At 41.7% G+C, this 20,658-nt stretch overlaps 1 protein-coding gene across 5 annotated transcripts in view; it reads right to left on the bottom strand.

The window, feature by feature from the left end:
- The window catches only part of EBF1 (EBF transcription factor 1), a 512,049-nt gene that overhangs the window by 98,848 nt on the left and 392,543 nt on the right, over positions 1 to 20,658 (bottom strand). For 3 of the 5 annotated variants that reach the window (XM_053298191.1, XM_053298193.1, XM_053298195.1), the window contains exon 9: positions 12,058 to 12,191. In XM_053298191.1, coding sequence (XP_053154166.1) covers positions 12,058 to 12,191 — 134 coding nt within the window. The remainder of the gene's footprint in view (positions 1 to 12,057; positions 12,192 to 20,658) is intronic. The other 2 variants (XM_053298192.1, XM_053298194.1) reach the window with 1 other exon arrangement.

The raw sequence follows: 20,658 nt of genomic DNA, 5'->3' as shown, positions 1-20,658 counted from the left end.
GATAGGGGGCTGCAGCATGGCCATTAGGCACCAGCAACGCTGCAGCTGCGGCAAAGAGGGGTGAAGGGGATGGAGTAAATGGATGGAGGAGTGACCAAGAGGGGAGAGGGATATGGAAGCAACTGGATGGAGGAGGAGGAGGAGCAGGATTGTAGTTCAGGTGAGGGTGGAGAGATCTCGGAGGTGAGGGGGGAATCAAGTACTAGTTTTTATTAAATATTCTATTTTCTCATTTTAGTAGATTTTGATATTTTAATAAATCATCTTTCTTCCGCCTAATTCTCCTTATCCTAAGTACAGCTCCTAGTTTGGGAGTCTTAAAGTAACAAATCTTCCAATCATTTATCTATTAGGTAAATTATATCCCCTTTATTATAGAATAAGGAAATTAATACAAACACAGCAAAGTTAAAACTTAAATGGATACAGAACAAACTTAACAAAAAAGGGCAAAGTTTTTAAAGATGGCTCCATGAGTTTTATTTTCCTTTTACACAATGGTATGCATGTTAAAGGAATATATCTGTATGTTGGTTCTGTCTTCAGAGCACATATAGGTCTGTCACCAATTTAATTCTCTTTCAACATTATTTCATGCATTTTCCAATAAAAACATGTTGGTTCCCATGAAGAAACTGACATATTTATGGAACATTGTTGCATAGTGTTAAGGTTGAAGAGAGTTCAGCAAATTTGCTAGATGGTTCTTTACGACCACTCTCCCTCAGCCTTTTAAGTCTGTACTTTACAGTAAATATGTTAAAGAGAAACTATAGTTTTAAAAGCATAAACATACAGTATTCTTGCCCAGTCATTGCACATTATTCTGGAAGCCATTAATTCAAAACTGAACAGTTGATATTCATTTCTCCTCCAGGTTAAGTTCATTTCTCCTCCAGGGTAAGGAAAGGGAACAATCTAAAAGCCGTCCGAACATGAAATGCAGTCTCTGTGTTGCTGGTGCTGCCTCTTCTTCTTCCACTTCCTCAGTTTAAATTTTCCACACACACTTATAAATATTCCAAGGCTTCCCTCCCCCATGCTCCAGGCATGCATGCATAGAAGGCTTCAGAAACAAAGCCATTAAGGCATGTCAGCAGGCTAGCTAACAATCTGGTGATTTAAGCTGTCAGCTTGGAGAAGGTACCCCAGAGCCTGAGTCTTCAAGCCAAAGCCTGAGATCTGGAACTGGTTCATTAAAACATCTTCCCAACACATTAAACTCTAGAGCTTTTCTCACGATCCATGAGAAGAGCCCGCGGGCAGTCTGTGGGGCAGGAGGGTTTTACATAACTTCCCCATAGACGATCCACAGGAAATCGCTGGGTGGGTGAATTGTCCAACCAGACGAGCAGCAGCTCCTGCTGCAGCTCCCAGGGTCAGGGTTCTGGGACGCATCCCCCCCCGACCCCCCCCCGGAGCCCCAATCATGCACCACGCGAGTGCGCAGTGCATTACTGGGATCCCCCTCCCCCCCCAAGTGTGCCAGCCACTCATTCCCTTAACCTTGTTTAATTGGATGGCTCAATAGGTGGGTTTGCAATCCTGGTGGTTCACACAAGCGTGCAAAACCAGGCTGGGCTCCCTTAGCCCGGTTTTCCACGCTTATGTGAATAGCCTCACAGTGTTACAATCATGTCATGCAACTGTCACATATTTTCTAATACACAGAATTGGAATTAGTCCCAGGTCTTGTAATGACCGAGCATAAATTTTCCTCCCTTTTTTAGCCGACTTTCCAGTAGGCTTATGAGATAACCTGGTATTCTCTCTGTGTGTGTATGTGTGTGTGTCTGTACGTACATGTGTGCCATCAACTTCTCAATGCTTGGACCAATATGAACCAAATTGGGTACAGTTGTAGGGACACAACAACATAGTTTGTGATGATGTCATCCACCCCAATTCAAGATAGCAGATATAAACTTTTGAGGTGCAAGTGGACTAACTTGTGAACCACCTAACCTATTTGAACCAAATTTGGTACAGTTGTGATGAATGACACTTGGCAGCACCTCAATGGTGTGATGATGTCATCCACCCCAAACCCAACCACTGTGATGATGTCATCCACCCCAAACCAAGATGGCGGATGCATAAATGTTTGAAGCACAAGAGTGCTAATTTGTGGGCCATCTAACCAAATTGAACCAAATTTGGTACAGTTGTAGTGAATGACACACAGGACCATCTCAATGGTGTGGTTTGTGATGAAGTCATCCACCCCAGTTCACGATGGCAGATGCATGAACGTTTGAGGTGCAATTTGGCTAACTTGTGAACCGCCTAACCGATTTGAACCAAATTTGCTACAGGTGTAGGGACACATAGGGATGGCTCAAAGGCATAATTTGTAATGATGTCCTCTATCCTGGTTCAAGATGGCAAGCACATAAATGTTTGAGGTGCAAGTGGGAAGCGATTTGGACCAAATTTGGTACAGTTGTAGGGACAGTGGAAGGAAAGTAGGCAGATTAGTTCTTACTAGAACTGGCTTGTTTTTCAAATCCCTATTGTATGAATTTCCTGTTCATTAATTGCACAGCCTTCCACAGTAGGATTCCTGGACCTCTCAATAGAGTCTGTTGCAATACCTTTACCATACACTCATGTATTCAGCACCAATAAGGACTGGAAAACTAATGTTTCTTTTTTCTTTTCTTTTTCATCATCAGTTATCATCACTGCATGTAAGAATTCATGACTGAAAGATTAGCACAGAGTATAGCCAGTAACATATGTATTCTATATAATGTTCTGTGCCTGAGTGTACCCAGGTACAATCAGGTGTTGGTTGAATGGCCAACATTCCAAATAATGAAAAGAAATTCTCTCTGGATTCAGTGCTTGCCTTTGTAGAAAAGTTCTGAGCCTGGAGACAGCAGATGGCACATCCACATAGTGCTTATGGGGGCATGGTCAGTGTGCTACTGTACCTCGGTATAGTATTCAGGTACAGATTATCTGTATAGGGCTTAAGGTACTGCCCAATCTGGTACTGGCCAAACATTCAACACCTTGGAAAACTCTGTTTTAAATTAAAGAAGGATTCAGGCCTTTACAGCTGCAAAGGTATTGGAAGTGTGTGGTCAGTGAAGTCTGCTAATAGCTCAGAAGGCAATGGGTAGGATTTTAAGTGGTTAGAAAATGGGGTTTCGGTGCCCTAAATAACTTCTTGCTTTGTGCCATGACTGCTGTTCTCTATATTCAGAATAATATAATATTATGTTGTATAAGCAGAATAAATTGCTGTATGTAAAATAAGCAAATAGAGGAAAATATGTTTAATTTGCATAGTTAATACAGAATGTAGCTTTTCATAGCATACAATAGTCATTGCTTTAATGTGGAGTGTACCCATAACACTGCTATCAACTTGTAATGTTCTTTAGACATAAGGGAAATTGGAATTGAGAACCAGGTCTGCATTTAACAGCCTAGCACTCTCTCTCCTGGGATTTTTAAGTAAACTGTTTTAATATTATGGCATTCCTGTCAACTGTTTCATATAATCTCTCTTAACTCAGTTGAGGCATTAAATGAATTAAATTAAAAATTGAGTTATAATGCCTAAGGACAGCATAAGGTGTATGCTTGCTATCATTTTAAAATTCTGAACATATTGGTCTTCCCATTTGTATCACGTCCATTTTTTTAGTTTGCTAATCTGTTCTTTTTTATTATTATTCTTATGCACCATTTTCATCATCCCGTGGAGCTTCCTTTTATTACAATTATTGCTGTTATTGTGTTATGTATTTTTAATTTTTTATTAATTGTTATCTATTGATAATTAACAAACATAGTGAGAATATAAATCAGAAATCAAGTTGGGTTGCTGTGCAAAAACCAACTCTGAAGGACTAATAACCCACCAACACCCATGATTCATATCCACATATGGAGGCTGGGATAATGAGCGCGATCGACCCTGCTAGGCGCTGCACAGAGCAGTGCAGATTGGGTGAGAGCACGCTCCCCGCTCCCACCAAGCACAGGTTGCTCGTCTGGGGGGAAGACAAGGTTTGGAAAGTCTTCCCGCCACCCGCCGCATGAACACCTGATAGCTGTGTGAATGTCTCCAATACCCTTTCTCTCCTGTGTCTGCATTCCTATGACTGCTCTTGTTTCACTAGTCTTTTGCTCTCCCCACACCCATCTTCAGTCTTGACTATAGCCCTGACCAAGCTTTCAAAAGTAGAGTGGGTGAATGCAAGTACAGAGCCTGAAACGGTGCCAGAAATCTCACCACCAGCACTGTCAGTCATCTTCCCGCTGGGCTCTTCATGCTTCTTCGGGTGTTCATCTGAAGCGGCAGTCAAGAGATTTAAACATGTTCACCCCATTTCCACGATCAACAGGCTGGGGTTGCAGTTCGATACTCAAGCTCACCAGCTCCACTTTTGAACACCTAAACAGGGCTTGTCTCACACCATCATCGTCTCTCATGCTGCCTCTTACTTTTCTCTCTGGATCATAAACATGGGCGAGGCAGGGGTGGGGTGGGGTGGCTTGCTAGATTGAACCAAAAGTCTATCTAGTATTTTGCTTCCGGCAGTGGCTAACAGGAGGCTTCTGGGGAGCTCATGAAGGTAAAGTATTTTAATTGGTTTTAAATGCTTTTTAAGTGTTGTTAAAATGTTTTTACATTGTTTTGAGCACTGTGTTTTAAATGGTGTGTGTTTTTGTGTCTTTTTAAACTTGTACACTGCCCAGAGCCTTCAGATGGGGCAGTTTACAAATGTAATAAATAAATAATAACCATGCCCTGTTGTCTGTCACAAGCACCTAGTATTTAGAGGTATGCTGCCTGAACATCATATCAGCATGGTGTAATGATGCCACAGTCTGGCAACAGGGGCTGGGCCATGAGATCACTATACAGTGATGTCAGCAACAGCAATTGGTAACAGCTTAGCAAGCTGGGCCATGCATGGGATTTGTGAGACTAAGGTCATCAGAGGAGGCAGGTGAGTGGCAGAGGGAAGCTGGGGGTGGGGGGCAAGTGAGTGGGGAGACTGCAGCAGCATGGCTGTGGAGGCCATTACTGCCAAAAACATGAGTACAGGCTGCTGTCAACGTTGCTATGCCACTGCTTAGTTCCTTATTGGCCTACTTTCTGAAAGGAAGCAGGCTTGCAAGATCAACATATCTGTGCATGTGTCCATGTGTGTATCCTCCTCCTAATAACAGTCTGTACTTACAATCTGATATAAACCAAATTCGCAACACATGGGAAAGGGTCCTAGATTATTATTTTTTGCCAGTTCACACTCAGACAACACCCCCTTGTAACCCATGTGCTGATAGCTGGATACAGGTCATAGAAGGAGGTCCTAGGCAATGTTCTCTATACAAAGGATTCCCAAATGTTGTTGACTACAACTCCCAACATCCCCAGCTGCAATGGCCTTTGACTGGCGATGATTGGAGTTGTAGTCAACTATATCTGGAAATCCCTGTGACATGGAACACTCATCCTAGGTAACAGTCACCATGTTACACAGAAAGTAGGCTCTAGCTTAGTACTACTTGTTACTATTTATGTTCTGGAACTGACTCCTGGCGATTAAATGAGATTCTGGAGGTAAGCCCTGGAATTTGTCATTAATTATTCTTTACATGAGGTTCTCAGGCATTCCCTCATCCAGGCACAGACCATGCTAAGACCTGCTTTGCTTTTATCTTTGTTCCCTCTATTCTCTAGTTTTGGAATGCTCTCTGGCTGATATTTTTTAAACCCTGAATTGGAGGCTGCAGAGCTCTTACTGTAAAAGTGGTAAAGAAGGAAAGAAAGAAGTTGCAAGCAAGCAACAAAACAGATTATTGGTTAGGCATCTGTTGCAGCTGCCCCTTCTCCCAGCCAGTCTCTAAGGTCATTCACACAACCAACCCTACGGGGGTAGAACAAGAATACCCCAGGTAGGACTGATAGTGTGAAGCGGCAGGATTGTTCCTGATCCTGCCACTCCTCCCCTGAGTAGCCCTGCTTTTTAACCCAGGCTAAAAGTGAGCTAGAAAGATGTGCACACCTCCTACCTCACTGCCTGGTCATGTGGGTGCTCATGCTACCGGTAGCTGCTCCCAGCATGCCGGCAGCCATCTTGACCATAGAGACCAAGGGAAGGAGCGGCCCAGCAGCAGGGAGAGTCCCCAATGTATCACAATGTTCACCCAGTGCATTGTGGGATACCAGGTGGCCTAGCTTCCTGCCCCCGCCTCCTGATCACCACATGGCTCATGTGGGTGCATGGGGGGTGGAGCCCTATTCGTGCTCTTGTTGTGTGGGGGAAGGGATGTAGGCCCTGGCCTTATCCCAACCCTCCCCACTTTGGTGATGTTTATAAACTTTCTCTTTCACGCTTTCCTCCCTCTCTTTGGGACCCAGCTCAGTGCATGTGCTATTAGTGCCAAGTCTTCACTGTCATATGTGAAATACAATAGAAAAACCACTAGCAAATAATGAGGATGTCTAGATTAAGGTCAAATCCTTATACAGATAGGCTAACTTTTCTCAGGGAGGGAGCTTTTGACATGGGGATCATTCTGTGTGTGATTTTTAAAAAATTTTCATACATATTATGTACAAGTCCCCCAGGCTGTGGAACTCACTTGTTTTTGAGATCCACATGGCTCCCTCTCTCCCAGCCTTTTGGACAAATCTGAAAACCACCCTTTTTAAAGACTGCCCTTTACCCTGTTCTTATTGAAGCTCTATTACTATTTTCATCTTGTTGGGGCTCTGGGATCTTGGGACAAAGAGAGGTATAAAAATGTAAATAATAAAGGAATTATAAAGAAATAAACCATCCAGAGATTTGTCTGTTGAGCAGTATAGAAATATGCAAAATAAAATAAAATATGTGATCCAACACCTCCATTTTGAAATGGAGCATCCCAAGGAAGGGTGTATCATATACTGTTCCTGAATATCTCGGCTGCCCTCCATCAAATCCCAATGATGCTTTCATATAGGAGAGTGGCAGCCCTCCCATGCCCTGTAATGTATGAAGGTGTCCTCTGGCTTTACTCCCAAACCTGGCCTATTCTAACTAATCAAATTATAATCTATTTAATGCAAGGATAGTCTCAAGATCAGTGCGTAATTTAGAATAAAGCGCTTCAGGCATGAACTTTTGCAAGATATATATTAGCAAAAGTGGAAAGAACCAGATTTACTAGTCATTGTTCACAGAGCTTGAATTATCTTTGGAGGTAACATTGCCAATTTTGTACTTTGCCAGAATGCCGAAGATGGGCAGAAGTTGAACTTTAGGGATCTTTAAATATTTCTACGATGAAAAAATTATAATAAAAACAAAATCACTCAAGTTTCCTTTTGCAGAAACATACTTAGGAGAACAAAAATCACACAATACAAGGCTGTTTGAGGACATATTCAAAGAAATGTCATACACAGGCAGACTTAAAGAGCTGAAACACATGCATCTGAATACATTTTCTATGTCTGCTTTCTTACTTCAGGTTTCTACCTGGTGCTACATTGAACAGCTGATGAACAATGGCAGCTCTAGCATTGTTCCTTATATAGTACAGTGCAGACCTGTGCCTGGGGAACTTGTTCTGCATCCTCATTCCATTATATACATGGATCAGGACCTTCTACTGAAATCAATATTGAAGCTCTTGTAGATACCACACTCACACCCACATCTGAGGTTCCATGCCTCTAAGCATAAGGAAACTGTCACTGCAGTAAGAGCCCTCTCCTCACTTTACAGCTGATGGTTAGAATGATGTCTGAGTAGTACTCCAAATTTTAAATTAATCAACTTTTGAAAATAAAATTATTTGCTGAAGATGGTTTATGCAGCTTCAGCTGGTACATATTATATACAACTGCTGCTTGTGTACAAACTACATAATCCAAGTGAACAAGGCATAACCTTTTCCACTTTCTTACTTAAAAGAAAATATTATCAAGGAATTCTTAAAATCATTTTCATAATGGTAACTGGAGTATAATTGAAAGCCTTGACCTCAAGTATCTGTATTTCTGAACACAATTAATGTGACAAATTATGTTTCAAAGTACTTCCCTGCGTGAGAAAGGTTGTAATTATGTTAGAGAGACTATAACTGAAATATATGTTTAAATTATAAGTATGTGTTACCAAAATCATTTTAAATATACATATCTAACATAAAACTTGATCCTCAAAGAACAGTGCTAGCAAAATCCTATTTTCTTCAGTGGTGCTCACACCATTAGAGTTTTAAGAAATGGCTTGATAATCAGCTCCATTTCATGCTTATAAATACTGCAATTACAAAGCTTGAATACATGCAAAATAAATTAAAATTATAATATTTACACTGCAGATTGCTTTTATTGTACACATTACAACAGCAAGACTATTTCAGGTTTGAACACATCAACCCGTTTTCCTTGTATTTCAAATGTAAATAAAAAAACCTCTTCATATCTACCAAGGGGGGCAGGGGGCGGCTGGGTAGGAAGTCTGAATAAAGTGCTTCAGAATTTTTGCTCCAGCGCTTATTTAACTTAATTGGACTGATTCGGTTTAGACTGTAATAAAAATCAGGTGGAATTGATTTCCAGTTCTTTTCCTTTTATGCCTTACTCAGGTAAAAATTTACAACAGAATTAAAAATATTAGAGGAAGAAAGTAAAAAGTCTAACTATAAAAGAATTTAGTAAAAGCTAATGAAACCACACATCAAGGCTCTTCGCACGCTCAGTGTGGGGAGCCGAAAGGGGTTCTGCGGGGAGAGCAGGCTTGACCCACTCTCTCCGCAGATGATCATGCACCCTGCCTCGGGCAGGCAGATCGCCCACCAAGACAAGTGGCGCCTTCGCTCCAGTGCTCCTAGGCCTGGCCTCAGCTTGCCTGGCAGCTCCAGTGGTCAGGCAAAGGGAAGCACCAATGTGCAGCACCACCACCACCCCGGAGCCCCAGTAATGCACTGTGTAAGTGTGCGGTGCATTCCTGGGATCGCCCTCCCCTCTCCCCACTCCCCGAGTGTGCCTGCCATGGCTGTGAGCAGCTGCGGCCAACACATGATCGTTAAGATGAGGTTAACAGAGCACTCGCTCCATTAACCTCTTTTAAGGGGGAGGATATTTTGGCGGGCTTGCTGCCATGGAGCCACCAGGCCTGCCTGTGAGCACAGTGGTTTTCATGAGCAAGCAAAATGAGGCTAAGGGAGCCCAGCCCGGTTTTGCTCACTCGTAAAAATTGCCTCATTATGTTATATGCAATTGGCCCTTGTATGGCTGGCTTTTTTCTTTTCTTTTGCTAAATAGCAGCTGTTGGTCTGCAATCTGGATTAGTATCATAGCATTGGGGGAGGGAGATGTAACCCTTGGCCCCAGCCATGGTCCTGATTCAGACTGGGTCTCCCACAGCTAGAGATGTGCACTAGCGGCTCATGGCAGCCGGCGGGGGGGGGCAGTTCCCTTAAAAAGCAGGTAAGGCGCTCCTCCACTGCTGTTCCGGCCCCAGCAGCCGCTCTCCAAAATGCCACATGCAGAGCTCCTTACCTGCGTTTTAAGTGAAGGTCTTCCTGCCTCGCCGATTCAAACACCGTTGCCTAAGCCGGTTTGGCACTTCCCAGAGGAGGCACCGAACTGGCTTGTGCACATCCCAACCCAGTTATTTGTCTCAGATGAGAAGTTCCCATTCATACAAATAGCAGTCACAGGAGTCAGACTTGGACTGTAATAGGCCAAAGAGTTAACTGATGGTCCTGATCCAAAGTATCACCACAAATGATATTCAACAACAACAACAAACAAAGCACACAGGACCAGTCACATGCTTAAAAGTACTAGCTCTTTTGTGTCATTCATATATATATATATATATATATATATATATATATATATATATATAACACAAATCGTTCTAAATATGTATATATTCTACATTTATCAAAAGAAAATATACAGTACGACTCAGGTTTGCATAGCAGTCAAAGTACCAAAAGGTGCTTTTCACTTTAAAATATGTACCACACAAAACGGGGAGTGCTCCTTCTGAGAATCCTGGTGATTTTTAAAGCATAATGAAGTTATCTCTTTCAGTCAACAGTACAACCACTGAGGTCTTATTTCTCAATCAGCCGTCCACGAAAACAAATGCATGAGGATGTTTCATGGGTCACATCATTATGCCTACCTATTGTAAAATCTCTATCGCTCTTCTACAAAATGAAACATGCTTAAACAAAAGTGCGTAAAACTGCTGTCACAGAAAGGTAACTCCACACTCAAAATTTAAAAAAACCTGGTTTACTCCCTTTGCCCTATTCTCTCTGCACTCCTGAATGCTCTGGACCTAATTCAACTACCACAAAACCCGATGTAATGTTCAGTCAGTTTCTTCCTTTATTTCTGCTGGTCTTTGTGTTTCACAGAAACAGATCCTCAAAAACTCTTAATACTAAGAAATTATCAGTGACTCAGTTGGAGAAAACACTTAAGATTTTTTTAAAGCAATGATAAGTTTTTATTCATTCAGATGTAGTCACTAGTACATTATTGTGGACTAACATACCAAAGACAAGTAACATACAACCAACCACTTAGGCTTTTGAGAGCTGACTGAAATGCACAGGCACGCACATAATACAATCATGTCTTCTAATTCTACCATCCCAGAATGAGGAATATGAACACTGAAAGCTACCCTACACCAAGATGAACCATTGATGTATCTAGCCCACTTCTGTCTTCTCTGACTGTGGCAACCCTCCACGATCTCAGGCAGAAGTCTTTCTCAACCCTGATAATCAAGTTCCATTCTAAATGGAGATGCTAGGGATTTAACATGGAACATACCACATACAAAGCATGTGCTGTACTACTGAACAATACCTCCTCTTCTAATTGTATGTCATATTTGTTAATCTCTTTTCAGCCCTCTCTTTGACTAATCACACTTATACCCTTATTAACTAGTATCTAACACCTCCTTTGTCACAATTTTACTAACCTTTCCCAATTCCTGACATACTTTACAGATGGTCACAATACAGGTAGGGGAATGTTTGTTTGAAATAGTTGACAGGTCAAATTTTCCATCTGTATCAGAGTTACTTCTAGGTTAGAAACTTCATCTCCATCTTACTAGCTCTCCACATATGGGGAGATAAGAGGCACTAAACCAAGCTACCCACAACATTCATGTTGAGGTGGGGGGCAGCACCATGAGATCACCTGTACATTTACATTTCCTCTTAAGACTATAATTTTCAAATCACTTATTGTGGAGTACTCTCTTTACAGCCAACACCACTGCTCTGGAGTAAATGATATCACATCTGTTGTCCATGATGAAATAGCAGATACAGCCATCCATTTACATTTGTTTGTAAAAGGGGCATAGATTGGCTGGAAGTAGGAAATGAAATGAAAGCTGGGAAAGGAGGACTGAATAAATAAGATGCTAATAAAATGTAGGTTGTGAAAAAGTATAAAGTCATAGTCAACACTGAGACTAGTGTTGTGTTCTTCGAAGAACAATTTTCATCATGCAAGCAGGAAGGATCTTCAATGATCCCCCTTTTTCTACAGTGAAAAATATGTCCCTGAGAGAAGGGGAGAAATAGCTAAAAATCACCTGTTCCCCCCTGTGCAACAAAAAACACTCTTCTGGGAGCACAACATTAATTTGGATGTTTATCAAAAACATTTGGATGTTTGGTAAAAAGAAGGTTAAGTACCAAAAGAACTTATTTAACAGAGATGTCACATTCAGTTTAATTGGGATTACTGGTGTGTGACACTATCAGTGTTTTGTTTTATTGGGAAGTGGATCCTTGCAGAAAAATTATTTACAGAACCTTCCATAGTTATGATTATATCTAAATTATCCATGGATGGAATAATGTAAATATGGGTAACAATACCAGAAATGTGCCAGGGGTGCCTTGAGCGTCCTGTCTATATTAAAATGGGATGAATGAAGGAAGTGTTTCCATTGTTACTGTGATAGAAGAGGGTCTAAAAGAAAGAGAGCTGGCTACAAACTAGACAAAGTTATTAGACATTAACGTGCAGACAACACCTACCTCACTCCAGACCAGCATGGTGCCGAATATGACCTGTAACCCATCAAAGAAATTGTCTCCTATGATGATGACAGTGGCACCTCCCGTAGTCCATCCTTCACTTGGACTGATGGCTTTGATACATGGTGTAGCTGCTTTCCAACACACATGAAAAAGAAGTATTCGGCTGTTAGAACAAGATTTTAATGATAGAAGACTTGTGAGGGGGGAGGGGGGGAGAGAAAGCTTTGATTTTCTTTTCTCTTGTACTAACTTGAAGATTCTAGAGATCTGTCTCTGTCTACTTTGTGTGTGAGAGAGATCCCAAGCCAGATCTTTGAGGAGGGAATGTTTGCAGATTAATTTTTTGTTTCCATTGTTTCTCTTGAGAAGATAATCATGTTTGGCAGCCTGTAAATAGAAACTAGCAGAATTGTTGCTGAATATTGACTGAGGAGCAGAGCACACTCTAGTAACACTGAATTCATTTCTGTGCAAAGCATGATTCCAGGCACTCTTTAAGGTCTGGCACAATGGAGCTCAATCGCCCTTAGGGGCATCTTCCCTGCCTAGATAGATCTGACTATGTCAGATAGACATTTTATCCAGTTCTGGGTTTGTTTTTTTATGATAGTATGTTGTAGTCATAAAAAATTACAATGCATATGGCATTGACCCAATACCAAGTAGTAGTGCTTCTCTGTGAAATCAAAATATATGAAATAATTGTGTATCTGTTTTTATTATTGTATTATTTTATATCATGAAATTAAGTAATGTCCTACTCATATCCCTCATTAAATGTCTGTGTGTTTCCTGCTTGTTATACACACATGCCCTTTGACAGGTCCAGAAACGATTAGTTTATATGCTTAATTAGTCTTTTAAGGGAACACACAGAGCCATATAGATATACATATTCTGGACATAATTTGTTAAATGGAATGCTATGCTAATGTTAGTGACAAGAAAGCTTCCCACAAGCATGGAACAAGCATTCCCGGAACAAGCCTCAAAGGGCCAAGTATAACGTAAATGAGCAGGAGTTGGGTCAGCCTCCCTTCTAAAAGTCCTTCTCCCTAGCTATATAATTGTGGGTGGGCCTGGGAGTGGGGTATAGCAACTGACAGTCACATTGTCTGGGAAAGGCTTAAACAGTATCTCACATTTAGGAGGGGCTGTCCAACTCCTGCTCAGTCAGATATGCAAGTCTTATCACTCTCCTTGAACCCTTTATAAGACTTGACCCTTCGGGGTTGGTTCAGAAACTGAGCAGCTTCCTTCTGCCAAAGCTTCTAAATCATCTTCACAATTGCGATGTGAAACAGGGTTGTTGCTGTTTGTTGTTGTTATTGTTGTTGGGGTTTTGGGGGGGGGATTCAAAGTTTCTGCCCCATTAAAAACACACATTTTGATGCGAAACTTGAAACTTGCAAGAATTTTATTTAGTACATTTCTGGTATTCAAATCTTCACATCATCCCATTCTATAGGAACTTTCCAATTAGAGGAATGAAATATCAAATAATTCTGGGAAAACTCCAACAGACTACAGATGTTACATAAATAGGTAGAGCTCCTTTTAAAACGATACATGTTGAATTATATGAAAATAAATACAAAGAGCTGTTGTGCATTAGCCTAGAAGCTTAGAATTGCTGTGAATGAATAGTGTTTGACTTTTACTTGAACCCAGAATGCCATGTTTCATGACATACTTTGTATCTGACAGTGATACCCAAGTAAATGATAAACATAGGGCAGCTTTCATGGAGGTTCCCCATGAGGGTGTACTCCTGGCAGGCATGTTGTGTGAACCTGTCAACCAGTGGTTCCCGAGCCATGTGGCCAAGATTCTACCAACCATCTCTGCCCACTAGAATGAAGATTTGAAGTTAGTTGCAGAAAGTCAGTAGTAGTTTGGGCAGATGGCCTCAGAACCACTGGTTGGTGGGTTTGCATGAAACACCTGCCAAGAATGCACACTTGCTTGCCAGAAACCAGAGGTTCCCAGCTTACTGACTTGGTGACAAGCTTTATGATGTGAATCATAAAGCCCTACCTGGGTAGGGCTGCTTGTGTGCAGCATCAGGATTGAGCCTGACCCCAGCGTGCCTCCCCTGCAAGCCTGGTTTTGTACCTGGTCATATACCTGGGTTACCCCAGGTACAGGGTCATGTGTATGCTCGGCATCATGTGTATGGATGTAGCCCAAGCATACCCAGAGATTGGTGCCTGGAGCGCACATCCACAGAGGTATCTCCCAGTGCACTGTGCTCATTGTGCAGTGCACTGTGGAATATCCGGAGACCAGGATGCTTCATCCCGGTGTCCGGAAATCCATGCTGCTTGGAGCAGTGTGGATCGTCTGGGAATGTGAGTCACGCTCCCAGCAGCATTATGTTGATCGTCTGGGGGGAAGGTGAGGCAGAACCTGCCTTCCCCTCTGCCTTCCCACGGACCCTCCTGCAGGGTAGTGTAAATAGCCTTATAGTGTGCCAATGATGAAGCATGCACTTTTGTGTCAAATGCAGCTTTTTCCTTTAAACTGTAAGGAAGCAGGAATTCAAATTCTTTACTATACACCTTTTGACATATATGTAATTCTCGAGTTTGTTTACTAGGACCAAACTCAGGGAAGGTCCATGACCCAAGTGAATCAAAAGTTAGACAGAATCCCTGTTGTGTGCTCTTTTTAAATCCTTCCCGCAGCCCACCAGAATGTAGGCAAGGCATTCTAACAGGACTGTTAAGAGCACATAACAGGACTGTTACTCATCCTTATGGAGCACCTCAGGGGCTGTACAGCTACATTATTCTCATTGTTTGGGGGCTTCCCTGATCAGTGTCCCATGGTCTATGTCAGGATCTGTACAACTCTTTGGAGATTTGCTGAGCTCTCTCGGAGCAGTAATTAGTGCCCACGACTTGGAGGAAAAGGAAACACTTTCAGTTTTGTGTAACTTGTCTAATTTGATGAAAGAGTCTCTCTCTCACACACTTACACACACACACACACACACACACAGTGAATATGCACATTTCAAAATGAACTCAAAACTATTATAAACGTTAAGCCCAAGTTTGAAATATGCATGCACCTTTCATTGTTAGCAAGGTATTCACCTATTTTATAGTCAGGTATCCATATTCATATGCATAAAGTATCCCAGAGAGTCTAGAGTTCAAGTCCAATTTGAGCCATAGACTCTTCAATACTCTTGAGCAAGACACTCCTAATAAAAGCCATTTCCATTGTTGTTACTACTACTACTACGTATATCTCAATGGGGTTGCTTTGGCTGAATTTTCATAAAGTGTTGAGTTTTTTCTTCAAACCTTTTGCAGAAGAATGCAAAAGCCCAAGGCATATGCCCAGTCATTTACTGGAAAATCCAGTCCTGTGGTCTATTTTAAGTTTTTAAAAACGGAGAGAAAGAAATCCTCTCACACACATTACATGAGTTTGCATCTCACAGCATTAACATGTGCTAACAAAAAGCATCTTATAACATGATAGTCATAGAACTACTACACAGACACACAGATACACACAAGGATGAAACTTTGATATGTTTAATTTGGACTCAAGCTACACTCATAAAAACATGTATAAATACACCAGAAAGCTTCTCACTTTTTCTTTTTCTTTTTAGTTCAGCTTATGGTGCTGGGCTTACAGCTAATAAAAGCAGTGTTTAAAAATATCATCCCACGCCCTCCAAGGAATCAAATGCTCTGATTAAATCAAAGCATGAATAAAAATTAAAATTGCTCCTCAACTACGCACTTCCTGATGGCATACATCTCATCACATAAGCGAAACATAAAACTATTTCTTATGTCAATATGAGGGACTATATTCTGAAAAGTTATACATCATCCATAGATTCCTGAATACAGTAAAGCTTATACATCTCTTCCTACTCTCTCCTTGCCAAACAGATGACTGGTGAAAGCGGGTAGTGTGTATATGGACTATATTTATTTAACACATCTATATACAGAAGGCCCTCTTTATCCGCGGGGGTTCTGTTCTGACCTACTGCTGTAAATACCAAAACTGCAAATAAAGAGACCCTATGGGAATGGGGGTGGGGTTAAGTTCCTAAGCACACTGAAGTGAAGGGTGGAGCAGAAAAAAGCACAGTACCTTGCCCTACAACAATGCACCCAAGCCCTCAGGTTCTCTGATTTTTGCCCAGTTGATTGGGGGGGGGGGGGGCTGAGAAAAGAGCCTCAAAATAGCTCCTTGATATAGAGGCAGCCAGAAATTACATTAGAAGTCATTTCCAGTCATTCAGGATAGGTGAAAATAACCCTATTTTCACACCACAATTAAAGAAACCAGGTCTCTGTGACCAGACCATGGATACACGGACCTACAGATAGAGATCCTGTGAATAATGAACGTCCTTTCCAATTTATCAGTCACCACTGATAAAAAGAATTCCTGGCCACCACCTCAACCTAAGGTATCAGAGAGAGGTTTGGATCCAGGAGAACTGTCTGCCAGTCTGTGTAGAAAATACTGAGCTAGTTAGACCAATGGTCTGACTCAGTATACGGCAGCTTCCTATGTTCCTATGTAACTCTGAATTTGTGCACTTGTTCTTTCTGAGGGAGTATAACCCCATCCAGAACAGGCAGATCTATTCCAACTTCTGGATTACAACTTCCTGCAATGAGCACCTCCATCTTATTTGGATTCAGCTTCAGTTTGCTATCCCTCATCCAGCCCATTACTGCTTGCAAACAGTCATTTAGGGAAGTTATGCCATACCCTGTTGAAGCTGACAGAGAGAAGTAGATTTGAGTGTTATCAGCATACTAACACCCTGAACCAAATGTCCTGATGATCTCCATCAGCTTTCATGTAGATAGTTGGATATCCTCCTGCTAAATATACAGTAATACAGCCACCAATTTAAAATATGGCTCTTTGTCACTTAGCAAGAGATTGTATGGGAGATAAAAGAAAATTAACAGGTCCAGGATTTAGACTGAAGTCTCAGGATTTTAGCCTTCTTTGGATCAAATTAGATGTTACTTTAAGCACATAACAGACAAGCATGCTTGAGGTTGTTGTTATTTAAGGCAGTAAACAACAACTGAATTACTATTTGCCCTAGAAGAAAAGCTTCAATTGGTTACAGGCCTGGTGTCAATGGTCAGCCAAGTAGGGCACTTTGTGGGGGCCCACATCAGAAGACCCACAGCCAGCCCTTGAGGACCTGTTCAATCCTCTTCTTTATGTAGTGACAGCAGCACCTCAATTGAGATAAGTGTACTGTTGCTGTCTTCTCCTACACCTCAAACCTGCAAATACAAGCATCCTCCAGAAGTCCCCTCTGGAAGGAAGCCCATGGAAAGGAAGAAGGAGCCACCACCGCAGTGACCACCACTGAGTCTCCCACATGCCAAGGTAACTACCTTCTCAGGGGGCAAGGAGCACTGATGTGCTAAGATCTCCTTCCAACCCTGATTAGTGTCAAAGGGAGCGTTTCTTCTAGGGCAAATAGGAGGCCTCGGTCCAGATCAGGATGCTGGCAATCGCAAATCCCCTTCTCCCCTGATGCATGTCCTGCTGTATGGGAGGTAGGATCCAGTTGCTTTTTATCTGATAAAATATCATGCTTAAGACCCTCAATGTTCTCCAGAGGGAAGAGTAACACCTTTGGGTGATCTTTGATTTTAGAACCTTTGCTATCACCCCACAAACACTCATGTTCATTACGCTACATCCATGAAGCAACAAGCACCTTCATACCCTTACCGGCCAGGTTCCATCAACTGCCCCCACTAGGTGCCCACAAGTGCTCCACTTCTTGAGTTTCAGGGACTGACTGTCAGAAGACTTAGCAATTGTATATCCACAACTTGAGTTGTCTCTCTTGGCACATGCAGGCCAGACACAGAAGATTTTGGAAAAGACAAGTATATAATAGCTATTGAGACCTATGCTAGAAACCAAATTCAGTTGCCAGCTTCAGCAGATTATTCATAGGAGATATCTCAATGAGCATTTCTACTGGAACATTCCCATCTGACTTCATGAACTGCCAAGCAAGCACACTTTCAATTCATTCTTGGATTAGGCCCACATTCCGTGTCTAGAGATGTGAATGTCTGGGGAAACAACTGAAAACCTTCATGAAAAACTAATGGGAAGTGGGAAGCAGTGTTTTCTTTTATACTACCAAGTGAAATAACAGAACATTATGAAATACTTAAATAGTACTAGAAAATATCTTCACTCCAACCTTGGGTATGTTTAAGGGGAAAGGGGACAATCTTTCATCCACAGAATGGGTGGATATTTATCCACCCATTGGATATTGTAAAATGGATATTTATCCACTTCTATCCCTGGGCTTTCCAGTTTCTTAGAATGGAAGAACCAGTTTCTTAGAATAGAAGAAGGAAGACTATCAAATACCGGGGGAAATGGATATCTTAGGACTGGGAGTTTCACATTTTGTGTACATAGATTGCCATTTCCCTTTTTTCCACTGACTGGGCTTGAGGAAGTGGTGGGACACACTTCTACCACTGACCATAGAAAATAGGCAGGATTATCTGGGAGAAGATGGTCCTATAGATATCATGGTCCCAGGCCATTATCACATAATTGGTACTGTTCTGGGGCAAAATGGGTAGCAGTTTTTGTGGTGAAAGAATGAGGGAACCCAGACTAATGAAGACAGAAAAACCAAAATGGTCAGAGTCTCCTGGAAAGGAGGGTGTTAACAGGCAAGCACTCCAGCCTATGAGCCAATTCACACAACCAAAGTTGTCATTTCTTGACAATTTTACTGGTCTTTTGATTGAAGCTCAACACATCCTGATACAATATACATTCTGGAAGTTTCCTATAAGTTGTGAGTTGCAATCTTTTCATATGTCACAAGTATGTCATTACACATTCCTATGAATAGATAACAATAAAATATCATCTAGCATTATTATGAAACACTGGAAGAATTATTATATTAATTCCAGCACCTCAAATAGTGTATGTGAACTGTATAACTCCTGGAGATCATTCAAATGACCAACCTTCCTTCTCCCAGACAATCCAAGCCTCTTCTGGACTCTGCTGCTTGTATGCCCACATGAGCAGCTCTGTGGTGAGCCGGGGAGCAATCAGGAGCACAGGAGGAAGGAAGCTGGACCACCAGGTTTCCCACAATACAGCACACAAGCAACTGCCAGGCTGTTCCTTCTCCTCGGCTCTTGACTATGTGGCCGCTGGCTGCCCAGGAGCAGCTGTTGGCAGCACAAGCACCCACATGAGCAGAAAGTTAGGAGGTTGTCCTACCCCACTTTCAATCCGGGTTCCAAACCAGGGCTACTCAGGGGAGGAGCAGTGGGATCAGGAGTAATCCTGGCACTTAACAAGACCAGCTCTACCTGGGGTAGCCCTGTCCTACCTCCATAGGGCTAGTTGTATGAATAGGCCCTATGAATAGTGTTCCTAAATCATATAATCTATATCAAAATAATTCCTTCATATCTAGAGTTGCAACCAAATTTTGCTCAAAGCCAAATGCTGCTTAAAAAACCCACCCCAAAACATTCAAGTAATGATAAAAAAAGGGGGGAATTGTTTGATAAACAGCATTTCTTGGGGAGGCAGTGACCCACATATTCCCAGGATACCACAAAGATTCACCTAAGGCAGCAATTTTAGACATATCTGAAAAGTCCTACCAAGGCAAAACATCTGAGCTATTTTGATGGGAGCAAATTGAGTTCAAATAACAATAGTGGCATTTAATATTCACATTTCATAAGTCAGCTGAGGAAAGAATAGTGGCTGATATCCTGACTAACAAAATTCGAGCCTCTGCAGGCACGCAGCGCTAGGCCCTGCACTATTATCCAGTCCTCTAGCATGTGCAGCTGCACACTGTTGCAAGAGAGGGCTAGGAGTTCAGAATGCTCCCCACACTCCAAACTCCTAGCCTCTTCTACAACAGCGAGAATGCTAGAGGACCCAAGGAGTCGCACAGGGGCTACAGCTGCATGCCCACAAGGACTCAAAGCACATCTGTTTTGTTAGTCAGGATATCAGCCAATATTCCTAATATTGTCACCAAGTCAGTACACTGAGCATTAAGCATGGGAATCTCACAAAAAGTTTATTATTATTATTATTATTATTATTATTATTATTACTATTATTATTATTGCTCTTGCTCTTACTATTACTATTATTATTTTGTTAATTTTATTGTGGGTATGGGTTTTTCTTTCTCTTTTCTCTATCCACTAAGGAAAAGGTGAATTTGTTCCCTTCAAATGCTGACAATAAAATGATTACCCCATCTCAGTTTAGCATAATGGTTCAGAAATGCTCATAGCATATTGCAGCCTTAAAGTGGAAATTATTAGGTAGCTGTTCTTTGTTATAATAATGATCACTCCACAAATAAAAGCTCATCTCCCAAAGGTACTGCAAGGCACAAAATGCTAATTCTGAAGATTATGTGCACGCTTTTATTAAATATTACTATGGCCTGTTCTGTTTGAGGGCTTCACTGCTCTGATTGTTTTATGAGTGCCATGTTAATGTCATCCCCATCTCACTAGCAGCAGGCACACATTTTAGCTTTTGCAA

The sequence above is a fragment of the Hemicordylus capensis genome, chromosome 2, assembly GCF_027244095.1.
Source record: "Hemicordylus capensis ecotype Gifberg chromosome 2, rHemCap1.1.pri, whole genome shotgun sequence".
NCBI lineage: Eukaryota > Metazoa > Chordata > Lepidosauria > Squamata > Cordylidae > Hemicordylus > Hemicordylus capensis.
The sequence above is the reverse complement of the archived record's forward strand: the minus strand, read 5'-3'. Positions and strand labels throughout refer to the sequence as shown.